The sequence below is a fragment of the Marmota monax genome, unplaced genomic scaffold (assembly GCF_021218885.2).
Source record: "Marmota monax isolate L192 unplaced genomic scaffold, Marmota_monax_Labrador192_F-V1.1 WCK01_AAM20220418_F8-fsc00250, whole genome shotgun sequence".
In the NCBI taxonomy this organism is placed as follows: Eukaryota; Metazoa; Chordata; class Mammalia; order Rodentia; family Sciuridae; genus Marmota; species Marmota monax.
Genome location: NW_026693876.1, coordinates 1,454,530 through 1,472,753, shown reverse-complemented (window position 1 = coordinate 1,472,753; position 18,224 = coordinate 1,454,530). Strand labels below are relative to the sequence as shown.

Below are 18,224 nucleotides of genomic sequence, written 5' to 3'. Positions count from 1 at the left end.
ATGTGCAAATTGGCAAAACAAATGTGGAGGAGAGGGGATTTCTTGAAATGATGTGCCCAATCAATTCTTGGTTTATTCTTTTACAATATCAATTTCCAAAAAGTAAAATAACCAAAGAAGTCTTAAAAATACACACAAAAAAAATCATCTTTGCATTCCTTTCCAAACACAAAAAAGTATGTACAGCATGTAATAATATGCAATATGCAAAAGCTTTGTGTTGCTGTTAGCAACATCTATACCCACCCACCCTCCTTATTCACAAGTGTACCTCTACTAAACACAATTACATCACTAAGCCTGTTAGTTTGAGAGGGTCTTAAAATGTGTTAAAACTGGAAAATCTTTGTGTAAGGGCTCCACTCATTTGACTCAAGGTTATAGACTTCGACTGTATTCAAAAATTCATTGCCATCAAATCCTCCCACTGCATAAATGGTACTCCCTACAGTTGTGATCCCAGCATTGCTCCTTGGTGAAGTCATATTTCCCATCATCTTCCATTCATTTCTAGTTGGATCATACATCTCCACACAACTGATAGCATGAGAACCATCAAAACCACCACCTACAAACAGTTTTCCTAGAAGAGAAATTAGACAGAGTAAATCTGAGAGGCTAAAGTAATGAAGAAAACCCCCAGGCCTGTTTTGTTTTCTTTCTTTTTTTGAAATGTGTTGTCCAGGCTGGTCTTTAACCCCTGGACCTATCTCAGCCACCTGAAAGCTTTAACCCCTTGCATCTCAGCCACCTGAAAGCTGGGATTACAGGGACATGCCTATCTGGGTCTGTCTCTTACTAAATGAAACTAGTTGTTTTTAAGTAGAAATGCCTATTAGTTCTGCCAAAAAGTATTAACTGCCTACATAATAAGGCAATAAGCATTCTCTAGAAGCTAGGGATACAAAATGAGTAAGGTGGATAAAAACGCATTCCCACATGAAACTTAGGCAAACTTGGTTGGGGGGACCTACAGCATCTAAGTCAAGTACAAGTCTCACAATTCTTTATGGTAGTTGCTCTAGGACATTAGGATACTTGCTACTATGTCCACACACTTAAGCTTTTCCCTGTGGAGCCATAAGCTACTAAGATTCAGCTTTGTTCCAAAAACAATGCTTACTAAATTGTTAAGATTATATAATTAGACATTAAGTAAATCAAAGAGATGTGAAAAGGCAACTATATAAAACGAAGTATAGAGTGGAAAATACAGGGATTTGCATTTACATTCTTTTGAAATCAAGTTAATTACTGCTTTGAAGGAAGGGAAACTCAAAATCCAGGATGATACATTTATTGGGTATGGTTTATGGAGTAAAAATGATTTGGAACTTTACTGAGTACACCCATCAAAAGATTGGTGATGCCTGTAATCCACAATTATTTTGGAAGCTGAGGCAGGAGGATTAAGTTGGAGGCCAGCCTGGGCAACTTAGTGAGACCCTGCTCAAAATAAAATGCTGGAATACAGCTCAGTGATGGAATGCTTGCCCAGCATGCACAAAGCCCTGGGTTTGATCCCCAGCACTGCAAAATGGAAAAAATAGAATATATATCAAGTTTTGAACTTCTGATTTTGAGTCTCCAAAGGACAAATGCCCAATTCCCATTGCATTAAAAGAGATGGCTGTTTCTAATTCTTAATTTTTTATAAGCATATAGTTATTATCGTTGACATTTTCTTGGAATTTTAGAACAAACTCTTGCCAGTATCTACCCTTCACCTCTTCAAATGTGGACACTTACCATCAAGAACAGCTACCCCAGCTCCTCGCCTCGCTATATTCATGGGTGCAATTAAAGTCCAGGTGTTATTCTCAGGATTGTAACGTTCTACTGTGTTCAGACAATTCCAAGACTCTGCACCTCCAATTATGTACAGATAACCACCAAGTTCACAGACTGCAGACTGGTGTCTACCTATAGAATCAAGTCAAACCAAGATTACTCCTACAGTTACCCAAACTATGTATTCTACACATACTGGTAATGTGTTTATTAAAAAAAAAAAAAAAAATAATGACTTACGAATGTTAAGAGGAGCACAGCTTGTCCATGACTTTGTTACAGGATCAAATACATCACAATTTTTCAGCCCCTTTTGACCATATGGATCAGAGCCACCAACAATGTATAACTTTCCATTGAGAGCACACACTCCTATGAAAGTATAAAATATGATTATATACTTATTACTTCATTTTCTTATTTAAATACTGGCTATCTCAGAAGAAAAATATCATTACCTGCATTACAACGATTAGTTCTCAACTCTGGAACAGGAGTCCAGTCATCGATGTTTGGATCATACATCTCTCCACAACTCAGGTCATCTGAGTGGCCGTTTGATCCACCTACCACATAGAGCTGACCCTATGCCAAAAGTAGGAGATGAAAATTTCTACCCTTCTGAAGTTATGAGAAAAAAAAGCTAAATATGGATTGTTTGTGCAACATGTGCTTACCATGAGTACAGCCATTTGAAATCGAGCTCTTGGCGTTCTCATGGGAGCAAGGAAGGACCAATGATCTGTATGTGGATTGTAGCATTCAACTGTTCGAAGACATTCTTCTCTGTTATAGCCACCTGTAAAAGAAACATCAAGATTAAATTGGGCTAGGCTTTCTAATCCAGAATGGCTTAGAGTATTGTGCACAATGAGAAAAAGTATGAAATATTAAGGACCCATTAGTTGATATTTTAACTAAATGCTTCTGTTAGTTGAGAATATGGAATTATTCATATAACTGGGAAAGGAAAAATTTGCCCCACTCTATATTGTCTTTTTCTTTTTTTAAATTAGAAACTGGGCATGTGGCTCACTAGTGCAGTAGTAGAGTGCTTGCCTAGCATGCCCTGGGTTTAAGTCCCAGCACTGTGGGGGGAAAAACAAAACAAAACAAAAAAACTCCATAGGAAAATTGAAACAAGATACTAATCTTGTTTCAGTTCACAAAACAATAGTATTTACTTGTTATTAGTGTGCAGGAGAAACAAAGTACACTATACTCCCAAAATGTGTAGGCATGCCACAAGCAAATAAAAATGCCTTACAGGCTTACCTGGTTAAAGTCAAGTCACCAATCCTTTTGGCCTTACCTGCAGCTATGAGTTTGCCATTCATCTCTGCTGTACCCAAACCAGATCGTGCATACTGCATGGGAGACATGGGCTTTTCTATTAGTTCATCTGGCTGCATCTCAAAGCTTAAACTCTTGACTAGTTTTGGAGTACTTGTTGGTGAGCTCTGTGGGCTATTTCGACCATGAAGGAAGATCACACAGAAGATACCATCCAGCACAGCTAGGCACAAGTAAGTGTTATCTGTAAACACAAGAATTCCACATTAAAAAAGAGGAAATCCGTAACTTTTGATTGCTACATGATTCTGAATTAGACTCCAGAGTTTCCAGCCCAGACTGGAACATTTTCTACTGTTTTCCAAGTTTAACTGGTTCTGAATTTTTAGGTAGTCAATTTAAAAGCATTAAATTGACAACACTCCTTAAAAATAGATAAGCTGAAGACAAATCTGGTCAATGTCATATACTTACTCGAAGTCTTCTCCGAAGCAACGATTTTCCACTCATGCTTAGGGCTTTGTACTGTAGCATTTGGAGAAGAGAGACATCCAGTGGAACTGCTACTTATCTGCTTATGGCCATTCTCACGTGGTGGCTTTTTCTGCAAAATCAAAAGGTAGCTACAGAAACCTAGCCAAAGACCATACCTGGTGTACCTTTGTTACTGAGCTATTCCATATCACACTGCCAAAACACTGAATAGTTTCCACTTATATAGGACACTTAAGAGCGCACTAAATCTAACACAAACCACCACTTTCAAATCGACGCAAATTACAGGCATACTTGTATCTCCACTTAATAAGGACACAACTATACCTAACTGGTCTGGTCAGGAAAAAACTCAAACATTTCAAATCACATGCTTCAGATCAAGTGTCGAAATGGTATCTCCTCAACGGGGATGGGGATGGGGAGGAAGAAAAAAAGCAAACTAATTCACATAAGCTCATTTTTTTTTTTATATTAAGTACAGAATCTCCCAAAAGACATTCTAAATTTAAAATGGCATTGAGTTAATTGAGAGAATATTTAACCTCCCATCTCCAACAAACTGTCAAATCTAACTAAAGTATATAATGTATCCTTCATACAATGCCAGCAAAAAGTGAGCAGGCATAGGTTCATCCAGTCTCTCTCAAAATATTTTACAGGAAAAAGTGGCAAACATAAGAAACACTTAAGTGTACTTCCTTTATGGCTGGTGTTATGTATAGGTATCATATAGTGGGATTCTCTAGACAATACCATATCAGAACACAAAAAATTTAAAAAGTAGTAACCAGAAATGAAATGCTAAAAGAACCAAATATTCATAAAAGTATAATATACAGGAACACCGACAAAGGGAAAAATGGCCAAAGCTGCCAATTCAAAGAAGAACCACATACATTCTCATATATAAGCTTCTTTCCATGGCTTTCTTCCAGCTAGCTACATGAGCCTTTGCCACTTCCAAGGAATATGATCATTTGGAACTGAAAGAGTCAAGAGTACCCTGGGAGAATTGCCAACTGACAGGTACCAGCTTCAGTACTTAACCCACTCTGCTCATTCACTTACTCTGGTGCCCAGGGCCCAATCACATGGATAGGTTAAGATTTATAATGGAACTTTCTGTTTCTAGTAAAAACAAAAAATCATATAACAACTTATAGAGGAAGATTTGACAGCTACTGGAAGCTGTAAAAAACACTATCAGAAGTCAGGTCTGGGCCATTCAGCAAGTGTGGTAAACAGCATATGTGGACTACTTTGAGCAAATACAGAAATATACCATGTCAATGTCATCATTAAATTCCCCTGAGACAACCTGGTATTACTGGATACTTTATTCATATTATCTCTTTTTCATGAAGTGAAAATAGGTTACACTGCCTCAGATGATACATAAGACAATATGCTAAAATTAAGATTAGGAATTCTGAGAATGAGGCCCATTCTTCTTATACTGTGACATTTGCCACAGTATAGAAATACTAGGAATAAAAAATAAGGTTTGTGTATCTAACTTCATCTGTTATTTGGAATTACAAAGTACATAAAAACCTCATTACAATTCTTGGGAAGAATGGGTCCAAAGTATCACAAATGAGTGTTATTAACTGCAGCAAAACTAATGTATGGACTATAACTGACAGAATGACTGTGGAAGAAAAAGGCACTGTAACACTGAAGACTAGTGTTATACAACAAACAACTCAGAAACACAAGTTAACTCCTTGATACAGTATCTATCCCTCACCTTATTTTACATGACCTCCCACAGAAGGATTTCACAGTTTACAAATTTATTCTGCCTTCAACTTTCTTCTCCTACCTTATGTAGCTTTTATAACATGATTAAATTCTAATCATATTCTTACCTTTCTAATGGCTGCTTCTCAACCTCCTTTTCCTATTCCTGAAAGCTGCAGAAAGAACTCTCATCCATTCTACCTTACAAAATGTCTATTCATCCTAACAATTCACATGTGTCAGGATCCCCACAGTTACTCATATAAATTCTTCTTGATATCTATGGGATATAAAGTATAAGCCCATTCAGGTAGTATTTAGCTACCAGTCTCCAAGAGCAGCATCCTTACATAGATAACTTGCTATCTAACCCCTATCTGCTATATAAATACCTCCAAATACTAAGATTGCTCAAATTTTGCCTCCTCTGTGAAATATTCCTGGTTTCTCACCTCTTGTCTCTACTACAACCTCCCCTTTAGTGCAACTTGTAAGTCTGTATTGTTTAACATCCACTCTGATGAGGTCCTATAAGCAGAAGCTATTTCTTTCATTTTGGGGTCCCCATGCCAAACATCATGGCCTGTCACTTATTGGGCATTCAACTTCTGCTTTTTGAAAAACATACTTTAAAAATGTAACTTAAAATATTTATAGTTAATAGATAAAATACCTTTATTAAAAATGCACAAACATTAACAAAATTCTCCACCAACTCAAACCCCAAAATTATTTAAATAAAGATATTAAGCCACTATTACCATAGACCTCCTCCACAGAATTAACACTTAGTAATATCCTGTGTGGTTATTGTACCATCATTTACCTTCTAATTTTTAAGGGAAAACACTCTTTAATCTGGGTTGACTATTTACTAGCTTATCCTTCATAAATATGAAGTTGAGTTAAAGGCCAAATTTTAAATACATACTGTATGACCATTTGTATAAATTTCAAACATAGGCAAATGCTAAGATTGCTCAATCTATTTCGGCAGAAGTTAGGCCATGATATCCTTGGGTTGAGTAGGATTGTGACTAAGAAGGGGTAGATAAAGGCTAAAGATACTAGAAATCTTTTTCTCTTGATACGGGCTGTGTTTATACCAGTTGGTTCACTGTGTCACATTTTAAGGTTTGGGGCTGAAGATGTGACTTCAGTGGTAGAATATATGCCCTGCATGTGCTTTGATCCCAAGCACTGGAGGGAAAAAGTGTGTACTTCTCTGTATTTTATATGTCCATAAGCTACATGGTTCATACCTGAAATGTATGTTCTCTCTCAAGCATGTGTTTACCCACTAAAGGAAGAGGGAAATGAAACTGGACTCTATAAAAGGCAAAGTAACTTCATCAGTACAACAGAACCATACTACTTTAGTTCATTTTGCTCAAGAAACATCTAGAACAAGTAATAACATAGGACAGACCACTTTTAAGTTTATGCCATTTCTAATTTCAAATAACAAGACATCAATAATTAAAGAAACATCCAATATTTCTTTCATAGCCATCAACAACTCAGAGTCCTCCTACATCTCTATCAAAATTGGGTTTATCAATCATGCCTGTTGCAAACAGCTAATTTTTGTAATCTACCCAAAACAAAATATTTCTGTATTGCTTCAACTTACTGTGCTTTTTTCTTACTACTTGTGAATCCTACTTTATGAGAAAAAAAAAAATCTAAATGGGATTTTAACATGGTGAGTTAACTTCTTTTCACATGGCAAAAATGCTACTAACTCTGATATGCTTCCTTTCTCCCAAAAATGTTTCTGTCCAGTCATACCAATGAAATTCGTTCACTTTCCTTTATTAAAGGAAAATTTAAGTATTTCATAAAATTGTCCAAATTTTAACCTGAGGTTACCTCAGACTGTGCAATGTGTACCTGCACAAACTGAATGTGGTCATCATCACTGCCAAAGACCTCAGCCTGTCCATCTAGTAGGTTCCCATCAAGCAGCTTGTGATCAGCTGAGTAGTACAAGGTTTGAACCTGCAAAACAGCAACAGAACACCCATGTGGCTACTGTCACCATGGCTACTCCACTAGTATGCAGATTACACAAACGCCTCAAGGTAACCTCCAGTGTGGTTCTTGAGCTTCTTGACTTCTTACTCTGGCAGGATTCCGAAGTAAAGAAAAATACATGTCATGGTGGTAAAAATTTAAAAAGCAAAAACAAAAAAGCAAAAGCAAATACAAAATCTTCCAATACTGGCTGAAGAGTCCTTGGCTTGACTGGCTTGAAAGAAATCTTCATTTGTTTCATAGCTTCTATTACATTAAGAAAAAAGGCACTAGTACAATTTATAGACTCTTAAAGAATATACATATTTACAAAAAACTATTGAATAGTTTACACCTTTGAAGATAAATGGTCTGATTTGTATAAACATACTTCTCTCTTGTAGGTAATGTCAAGAAAAACATAAAAAAAAAAAAAAAGCAAAAATTCAAGCAAGCTGTAGTTATCCTCTTTTAACAGATGCAAATATATGGCTAGCGCATCTGATAAGTGGGAAATCACAGAACTTAAAGATCAACTGTTAGCCTTTTTAGAACATAATGACAACAGTATTTTTATAGGACTAACAGATTTGGTAATCCTTTATTGATCCTGAAAGGTTTATGGGGAGCAATAAACTCAAGGTTACTCCACTGCTCCACCTGTATATTTTTAATTCCCACCATTTCTGTATCAATTTTTTTCTTATGTATTTTTTAAAAGTAGCCCAAGTTAAATGAGTGACTTTATGTATTAACAACACCATTGAAAAACACAAAGCTTTAGAGATAAGAATCCTGTAAAGGAGTAAACACCATTAAATCATCATCGTTCTCTGCCCACAGCGGATTTTTCTTAGGAGAACTGGGGCAGGACTGCTGCTTCTTTACGTGTCAATACACTTGAGGTTTCTTCTTGTTTCTTCAGTCTTGGGTATCCTAGTTTTGTTAATAAACCTATGGGGAGATAAACCAATGGGGAGGAACAACCATTAGAAGCTTTACCTACTTGTCAAACTTAAAGCAAAAACCTGTGAAGAAAAATTAAGAATCTACAGAAAACTTCAGTACCACCTCCCATTTCTAAAGCAAATTACATGCTACTTTAAAGAAAGTTAACAGCACATAATAAGCAAAGAAATTTGTAAAAAAGAAAAAAAAAGAAAAGCAGAAGACCAAACTGAACAGTTCATTCAGCTCACCTGGACACCCCCCCTGTTTCTCAGCTTAGGGGTACCTATAGCAAAATTTAAATTCTTTAGGGTCATGGTTATAAAATAAAAGTGAAAGGGAATCCTTCATGTTATAGCAAAATAATTTTTAAGAATTGTTTAATCCCATTTACTTTAGAACTAACCTCTTCCATCAGCTCTTCCAGACTGTCTCCATTCTCCCAGATGCTACGCTGCACCCAGTTGATTACCTTTGTATACAATTTGCCATTGCTGGGCAAGCAAACATTATCTTCTAGCATTACCTCCAACTAGAGATGAAAAAACAGTGACACACTGGTAAGTATTAAAATGCTAGTTTTTAGTTTAATCCTCAATTTTATAGTGAAGTTGTCATAGATACCCAAATGCATTACATACATTTACTCTAAGTAACCAAAAAACAAAGGAAATAAACTAACTGGCAGGTGGAAACTCATTACAATGCTAAGAATAATAATTTCAATATATTATTGTTTTCTATAACCATTATAACTCATTTGCTTCAATCATCCACAAAGATTCTGTGAATAGAACTAGATAGTATATAATTCCTTATTATGTTGTAGTCTTTACCTTTAGTCGGGGAAGCTTAAGAAATTCTTCCTCTTCTGAAATTTGTAACAAATGCTCCTGAATATAAGCATCAACCTTATTTAACAAACGGGAGTCTCCCATACAACTTGCAAAATTTCGGTAAGAGATGCAGCTGGTAATATCCATCCGAGACAGTAAATAATCACCACAGACCTTCGAACGAAAATAAACAAGTACCAACATTTTTATATATTTATTCTACAAACTATATTCAATATGTTAATACTAGGTGAAAATATAAAGAAGAATAAAAAATTGCCATCTTAAAATACAACAAATTTAACAGTAGGAACAACACATACAACTGACAGACATCAAAGAATGCCATACAATGCAGTTTTTTAAGGATAGACGTGACAAATTGAAAAGGTAAGTAGGGTTCAGAAATATTTAACTAGAATAATTAGCTGAGGTTTCATGAAAGGCCCTATCAAAACTGCTCTACAAAAGAGATGAATGATGTTGATGTTGAGTGTAGAAAGTAGGCAAAGAGGCTACAAACAATTTAGTATGGCTGAAGCAAAAGATAAAACAATTAGGAAATAGTTTTGGAAAAACAGCAACTAAATTGGGAGTATCTAGAATGCTAAACTTAGTAATATGTGCTATAAATCACAGAATTTTTGAATAGAGAAGTGGCATTAGAAGAAGCAAAATATGGCCAGATAGTATTTTAGTCTTCTGGCCATATTGTCTATCATAATTACTCAAACCTGTCACCACAGCTGTATGACAGTTGTAGATCCTATGTAAATGAATGAGTGTGGCGGTGTTCTAATAAAACTTTGTAAAAACAGGGGCCTGGATTGTGGCCTGCAGTTTACTGACTTGTATTAAGAGAATTAAATGCCTTTTTCCCCTATAAATTATTAAGCACTTCTAACAGGCATTAAATTCTAGGCAGAATACTTTTAAAGAGGAACCAAGATGTATAGAAAAACAGAACTAAAAGTATGAATTATATGCTTACTCTTGGGAAAAACAGATGAATATTTTAACTCATGCTATCAGAGACTGCAATATACCTCTTCAACTTCTTAGCACATTTCACTGGCACAGCTCTAGGATGGCAATACAGTTTTCTAAAAGTGAGATCAGCCCAAAAGGCCTAAGTCCATGCAGCTGTGGGAGAGCTAGTTTTGTGGTTTTGAGTTAGTTACCTTATAGTAGTCAGTGGTAGTACTACTACCTTACAGTAGTCAGTAGTATATTAGTCAGTGTGTAATTGTGCTACTTAATGAATGCTGCCAAAAAATAAATTGACCCCCAGACTAGATGTACTGTATCACTGAATTTCCTAATATCCATATGTCAACCCTAAAGAAAGTGTTTTGGTTTTCTAAAAGTGCATTTGGAAATAACATCAGATGGAAAAAAAAAATCATTAAAAAAGGAGAAACCAATATATCTACCATGCCACAGAAGACTCTCAAAGAGCAAGACATTAGCCCAAATTAGTTAAAACAACATATTCAATTCTTGGGGAAGAAGGGCATTTTCAAGTTTCTGAAACTAAAAAAATGTTTTATGATAATTTCTACATTCTGATTATACAAACTCTCTAGTAATAGTAACCCTTTTATATATTTACTTCTGATATTCTACCTGCTTTACTCGGTCCATCTTCAGCTTTTTTGCTGCAGAATAAACATCTTTCACCAATTCCTTATCAGCTTTCAACCTATTTAAAAAAGAAACAAAAAACAAGCTCTTTATATGTATGATACCAAGGCCTTAAAACAGACTATTTACTTGAACAGATCTAGAGAGACTTGGAATTTTATGATGATATTGCCTAATTATATGGCTTAAAGTACTTACTGAGCAGTGTAGGCATAATTCAACAAGACTTCAACAGCTTCTGGATTGAGATCATCAAATTTAACATGAGAAACTCCATGAGGATCACTATCACTATTAAAGATTTCAAATAAATAGGGACTGCAACAAGCTAGTACTGCTCTGTGTGCTAACATCTCATGACCACAGACCTGAAATTATGAAAAATTAAAATTAGAAGTATTGTGACTTATGTACTTCTCTAGATAATTACCAAACACTCCAGCCTCCTTTATCGTACATTTTAGGTAAAGCATTCTTTTAAAAAGTCATTTCATTAAATGACTATGGGGGAAAAAAACAAAGCAAATCCAAGAATTTAACACCTTTTACTAAAAGATTTAATTCTACAAGTTTCCAAATAATTTAAATACCTGAAGTCGAACATCACAGAACTGGCCACTTTTCCTCAGGGCATTTAATTTGGCAACAGAAGACTCAATAAAATTTTCATCTTCAAACATCAAATATCCATTGGGAATCATTTTTCCTTATAAATTTGGCTAAACACCAGAAAGAAAACTAAGTTACCTTTTTTGCAAGAAATGGTTTTTAAAAAAATCATATTAATGTGGTGCCTTTCTCAAAATTCCATCCCATCAGCAACATGTAAAAATTTTATTACACAAAAAGCTTGGTTAAAACAACATCGGTACTGAATACCCAAGTTTTTATACCCCCATACTCTGATCACAGATCTTTAAGGATTCATACAGCAGTGGGTATCTCAGAAGCATGAGCCAGGTTTCCATGCCTATTAGCATATTCATTCAGAGGGGAAGAAAATCAAACTCCATGCTGCCCAAGCCCATAATAAGCAACCAAAAAAGCCTGGAAGAATGTGAAATAGCCATCTCATACAGATTTCCTTGGGATTTGTGTTGCTGCCATATCTTTACCCACAAATGAGAAAAACTGTTATATATCCCAATCCTGTACTTTCTCAGTTTCCATTAAGGACTATCAATTGGAGATTACTCCTAAAAATTATGTATAATCAAAATTTAAATGGGAAATAACAGCCTTCTTCCTCTGTTCCCATAACACAATTAAAAGTCTTGGTTCCCTATCTGCCAGATGATTTTTTTTTCCTCCAAATGTTTTAAAGTGTAGAAAGTAGTGAGATTTAAAAAGAGGAACTTTATGCTCCCCTTTTCACGTATTCTAAAGAACTTATTTCCTAATATTACGTAATTGAAACTTACGTTCTTCAAACATTTTTACATTTCGCTTATAAACAACTAATGATTACACAAAATATATCATTAAAAAGTAGTAATAGGAGATCCCAGTTTGAGGTAACTTAGTTTATAGAAAGGAAAAATACAAAAAATGCTTTTTCACTCAAAGGTTACTGACTTCTCTGCCTTTTAAACATTGTGAAAGGCTGCTACTGTATTCAGCACAGTCTTTAGAAAAACACTGTGCCCTTTTTGGGCAGGGGATGTAATGGGGATCCAACCTCATATATATTAGGCAAGTACTCTGCTGCTGAGTTGCATTCCTAGTCCTAACACTGGATCAATGCTGGATTAGACAGTGGATATTCACTTACCTACTATACTGGAAGAAATGTATTACTGGGAATGCAAATAATCCAAAGGCAAAGGAGTGATGAAATGAAGCACTTAGTCAAGGTATGAAGACAGGTAGCTGAAGTAAAGGTAGATGTGTCTTAAGCTCTAATGGTGGTTCCAAAACTATCAGGCTTGAAAATGATGTAATCAAGTCCTTAAAAGCTATAGACACGAATTTCTTCTGTGACAAAGATGCATCATAATCTGAAACAATGACAAAATTAAGTTAGACACTCAGAATGATCAAAGCCTGCAAATGATCTTTAAGAGATTTTAAAGTAAATGGCAACAGTTTTCATACTACATAAAAAATGCTTACAATTACACATAAACACTTTTCACATAACTTGCAACTACTCACATGATCTTAAAAAAAATCCTTCCCCAGAAGGCAGGAGATAATGTTTCATTGTTTGAGTCTCATCGTGTTGTATATCAACTTGTATTAAGTTGACTTGTATACCCAATTTAATAATATAAATATTCCTTAACTCTCTTTATTATTAAATTCCAACTAATATGCAAACATGAGATATCTGTTCTATATAATTGTTACAAACTTGATATGCTGTTCTCCCAAATGTGCTTTGAATATCCTGGCCTCTGTACTTTTGTTCAAGTTTTCTTTTTTTTTCCTACCTAGAATTCTGGTAGAATACCTTTGCCAGATGAAATCTTTTGGCCAGTCTCTGCCAAATCTCCACATCTGACAAGTAATTTCTCCCATCTCCCACATACAGAACCCTCTTCTGAAAGGTTACATGTGGGCTTCCGGCTTGTCTGTCCTGTGCTCTGCTTCTAGGTACAAGCTTGTCTTCCTTGATTCAAGACCCAACTAAAACCAAAGTTTCCATTTTGTCTCTTTTGTATTTATCCAATCTCTCCCCATAACTAGCCTAAAACCTCAACATAAAGATGAGTAATTTGTTGAAATAAACTAGATAAACAAAAAGTATTCATGTCTGTGATTTGGGTGATGATTTTTCTCACATATAGTAATAAAATTCTAATGAAATAACCAAATCAAGGCAATCAGTCCTCCTACTTTACTCTCCCCCCTTCGCTTTCACATGTCATCAATTATTAGTATCAACTTCTTATGACATTTAAAAAAATCAACTGAACTAAGTAATTATGTGAAATATGTGCATACTTCAAAAATTGGACATTTTAAAATTGCTTTGCTTTATATATCAAATCCACAATTTGAAATCTAACAATTATGTCTAAATGAATCACTTGCCCCAGGACTCCAATGAAGGCCAGTCAGTTCTAATTCAACAAACTTATTGTATTAGTTTTAATTTGTGCACATTCTGTAAGTGAGCTTGATTCCATATGCCCTAACTGGTTTTTCCATAACTTAGGTTTCATTTCAAGGAAACCCAAGAATTCCAATGCAGTCTGGGACTCCTGTTAAGGCTCAATGCTTACTGCTTTGTTAAATCTGTATCATACCATTAGGCAATATTAATTTCTTCTGCTTTTATGCTTTCATCTAGATTGGCTATAGCCTCAGCCTAAAAACTAGTTTTAACAGATGTTTTCCAAATACGCAGGGCTTCACCCATGTTAGGCAAGCACTCTACCACCAAGACATACCCAGCCCCTGCCGTGCAAATTATGTGATAAAACTATATCCTTTAGCCAAGTGAGATGGTACACACCTGTAATCCCAGTGACTCAGGAGGCTAAGGCAGGTAGATCATAAATTTGAGACCAGCCTGGGCAACTTAGTGAGACCCTGTCTCCAAATAAAATGAAAAGGACTAGAGATGTAGCTCAGAGGTAAAGTGTCACTGGGTTCAACGCCCAGTAACAGGGGGGAAAAGTAATAATAAAATATATCCTTTGAAAAGCCAAAATACTGTTGAGATTCACAAATATATTAAACTTTGACCACTTTTTTGTCAGCACATATTTGCAAACTTGTCTTGTTCTGAGAATAAAAATGGCATCTATTATTTGACTACTGAATGTTCCTCCTCAAATTTATTTTAGAAAACAAGTAGATGGTTATAATTACTGCAGAACTTTAGGAGAAAACAGAATTTTTAGAGCAACTCTTGGCATATAACTTTTCGTAGACCCATGTCTTAACAAGAACTTCATCTCTTTAATTTTCTTCTCGTCAGTACAACACTACTTAATTGTAAAAGCTAGTTGAAGTCCAGATGACATGTAAATTAATGCAAACTTGTTTTTGAAAGTTCATGTTCACTTTCATTAAAATAAACTTGGGCAAACCAAGAGTTTTAAACTCTTCATGAAATTTTTAGATCCTATTTGGTCTATAAAACTGAAGCACAATAATAACTTGCAGGAAAAAAATGGGGAAGATTAATTTTTTTTGAAAAGCCAGACCAAAAGCCCAACTATCCCATAGACGTAAAAGAGCATAAAAATTATTTTGCTGGGTATTTAAAATATACTTTCAGGTAATCCACTTTAAAACTTAAAACTAGCATCAAATATATTTTAGTTCTTTAGAACAGCCAGTGTAAGAAATGGAAGGCAGAAGACTCATAAATGAATAATTAAACAACTTTAGTATAGTATCACTCAGAATTTCAGAAGTTACCACAGCCCAGAAACATTAGCTTAAGTGACATAAAATTCAACAAGTCTTAAAGAGTTGTGAAAAAGGCAGGCACAAATTCTGACCATCAGTAAGAGCAAGATAAAACTTATCAAATTTCAAATTTTCAAAGCATTCTTAAAAGCTCAAGGTAAATTACAACTACTTAGGCGTGAAAGCAATTTTTGAGGCAGCCAAACTACAAAGTAAAATACCCCCCCACCCCCCACGCGCGCAGTGGTGGGGATTGAACCTCTCATCATTGAATTATATCCATAGCCCACTTTTTAAAGCCAGAAGCTACAGCTTCCTAGTGACACCTCTACAACCACTAATAGCAACCATTATCAAAACTCACCAAACTCTACATTTTTAAACACATGTTTTTGTAATTCTTTGGTTACAACACAAATATTTGTGGTACCAAACATATGGCAAGGCACAAACTGGAATGGAATGCTTGTAACACAATGGAGTTGACTCAATTCCTCAGCGTTGAACACTTTACAAAAGGCCAAGAATAGAGACAAACCAAACAGTGAAAACAGCTCAAACAAAGAGGAAAAGGTATGACAGCACATACATTCCAGAAACTTTACCATTTTGGTTTCAATGGAACTGCAGATTGCAGGATGCATATGGTAACTAGTGAAAGAGGAAGTAAAAGACTAATTCCAAGCTTTAAACAATACTAAGTATGGAGACCATATGGAGGATTTAAGTGAGGAAGCATTAGAGTAGAAAAGTGGGGGCATTGTCTGTAGGAACAGGCAAAACATGGGCACAGGGCAACCAAAGGAGGATTCTGCACACCCATGCATAGTTAACTAAGGCAGTGAGGATATAAGGTATTTTAGCTGGGATGTAGTGGCCTCATTACCAAAAATCAGTAATTTTTAAAAAAGAATTTATGAAGCAAAACCTTGTTTTTCATTTGCCGCACAAAGAAAAATAGGAAGGAAGGATAGTGTCTGGGACTTTCTAATGCTGAGGTACCTGTTGGACATGCAGGTTGCTTTCAAAAGTGTAAAAATATTGGTCTAGCTTTAGAAGTATTTAGAAGGTGAGAGTTGACATTTACAAATTAAGATATACATGGATTTTCTTTGGTTCTAACTCTCCTATTCATAATACTTCAATTTACAGCGTCTACACTAGGTAGGAGGATCCCTAACCTTTAAGAAACTCTACCTGCAGGATTTTAGTACATAATCATACTGCTAAAAAGTTAATAATTTTTTAGGGGTACCTCATTCTAGTATCAATGATTAGGATATTTCTCTAATAGGAAAACATTTAAATCAAAAAAATGTACTTGCAAAACCACATTCAATTGCCATCTAAAATATCCATCAAGCAAGAAAAACACAACTCCAGCTTATTTTTAAGCAAGCAGCCAAAAAAGTATTTAAAACGGGGGGAAGGGGAGATGTTAGAACTGCAAATTAAAACAAAGGTTATAGAAAGCAGTGCCTTAATTAGCTAGAGATTTCATCTATTAAGAAAATAGGAAAACTACTCCATGTTTCTGGTTAGTAAAGTCCCATTTACCTCTAGCTACTAAATTATACACGTGGCCCTTTGGACCATTTGATGAATTGTTTGAAATGTCAGCTATCTCAAACCATTTCTATACTACGTGTAAAGAAAAAAGTAAATGTACTTCTAAAGCATCTGTGGTTCAAATTTCCCTATGTTCAACTTTCAGTCTGATATTGTCTGATGACTTCCTATCCAGAGCATATGACAGAGACACTTTGTAAAATGCCTGGCAGGACGAAAAAGGAGCAAACCTCTCCACCCATTTCATTTGCAAAAAACAAAAGTGGTCAGCGCTCCCGAGTGAGTGGCCGATCCCGCAGCCACGGGTCTCACTCAGAGAGCCGCCAGGCCGGCGCCCACTCCAAAGGCTGCGAAGCTAGGCGCCCAGCGACCGCACACCCCCGCCCAGGATTGGCCAGCCCCGCAGTCATTCAGCGCCGACACGTCAGGGCAGCCGCTCCCTCGCTCCTCCCGCCCCCTTCTCCCCGCGCTTGGCAAGAAAAGCGGGCAACGTGGAGCGGGAACAAAGGACCCCGCGGCCCACGGCGATCGGGGTCTTCGTGCCACCACACTCCAGGTCCCAGAACCTACGCGACTGGAGACCGGTTCCCTGCCCACACGCGCCGGGCCCCAGTTCGTCTCAGAGACTGGCGCCCATACCCTGTGCTAGGCGACCGTTCCTGACAGCGAAATCGCAGCTTCCCGCGCTCTTCTTTCGGCGGGTAGTCAGTCCCGCCCTGTGGCGCCCTGCCCCAAACCCCAATGACCCCTCCAGCGAAAGCTTCTCTTTCCCGCCGCCACTCCCTGGCTTACACAAGGACCCCGAGCTGCCCTGAGGAGCGGTCGGCGCTCGCCCTGGGCCGCCAATGCGACCTGGCAACCATGACAGCACCAGGAGCGAAAGTCCGCGCGCCGCCCGCTTTTCCTAGAGTCCGGCGGCAGAGGCGGCCCACCCCGAGACCAGGACAACGTTCCGCACCTCCCACTACCCTCCCGGCCGCCCGCGCCATCCCCTCCCCTCGGATCCCGGCCGCGCCCACTGCCTCCTCCGCCGCCGGTAGGACCAGAGCGTGTTACCTGGTTCATCTCTAAAGAGATGGAAAAATTCATCTCTAGAGCTTCGATGGGGAGCAGGAGGAAGCGGGAGGGAACTGGCCCAACGGGAAGCGCCTCGAGGCAGCGGAGAGGGGCAGCAATCGAGCGAAAGAACGAGCAGCCAGTCCGCGGCGGCTACGAGAAAGAGGCAGCGCCGCGAACGACTCCCAACAACGAGCTCGCTCGCTGGTACAGCCGCGCTGAAGCAGCAGGCGGAGAAACAGCGCAGCGACTGACTCAGAGTGACCGACCTCCACGCGAGTCCCGGAGACACTGCCGCCGCCGCCGCCGCCGGCTGCCCTCCCGCGCCGCACCCCCTCGCACGTCACCACGTGCGCTGCCGCAGCCGCAGACACCTCCCCACCCGCTTCCGGCTAGAATCCATCCGCGAATCACAGGCCAGCTCCAGAAAGATCCCGGTCTAGGCCCCGCCCCCACCCGAGGCCC

At 37.6% G+C, this 18,224-nt stretch overlaps 1 protein-coding gene across 2 annotated transcripts; it reads right to left on the bottom strand.

The window, feature by feature from the left end:
- Positions 1 to 38: 38 nt before the first annotated feature.
- Ivns1abp (influenza virus NS1A binding protein) lies at positions 39 to 17,892 on the bottom strand. Of its 2 annotated transcripts, XM_046462667.2 has the most exons (15): positions 17,760 to 17,892; positions 12,541 to 12,766; positions 11,360 to 11,488; positions 10,968 to 11,137; positions 10,752 to 10,827; positions 9,126 to 9,299; positions 8,696 to 8,821; positions 7,198 to 7,326; positions 3,559 to 3,688; positions 3,104 to 3,328; positions 2,469 to 2,590; positions 2,250 to 2,376; positions 2,032 to 2,163; positions 1,750 to 1,923; positions 39 to 583 (listed from the first exon to the last, which is right to left on the bottom strand). In XM_046462667.2, exons 3-15 carry the CDS (start codon positions 11,468 to 11,470, stop codon positions 330 to 332), a joined length of 1,950 nt encoding a protein of 649 aa, XP_046318623.1. In that variant the 5' UTR covers positions 11,471 to 11,488; positions 12,541 to 12,766; positions 17,760 to 17,892; the 3' UTR covers positions 39 to 329. The 2 variants fall into 2 exon arrangements, with proteins under 2 accessions (XP_046318623.1, XP_046318624.1); XM_046462668.2 differs by lacking the exon at positions 17,760 to 17,892 and having other exon boundaries at positions 7,219 to 7,326; positions 12,541 to 12,906.
- Between the last annotated feature and the right edge of the window lie 332 nt (positions 17,893 to 18,224).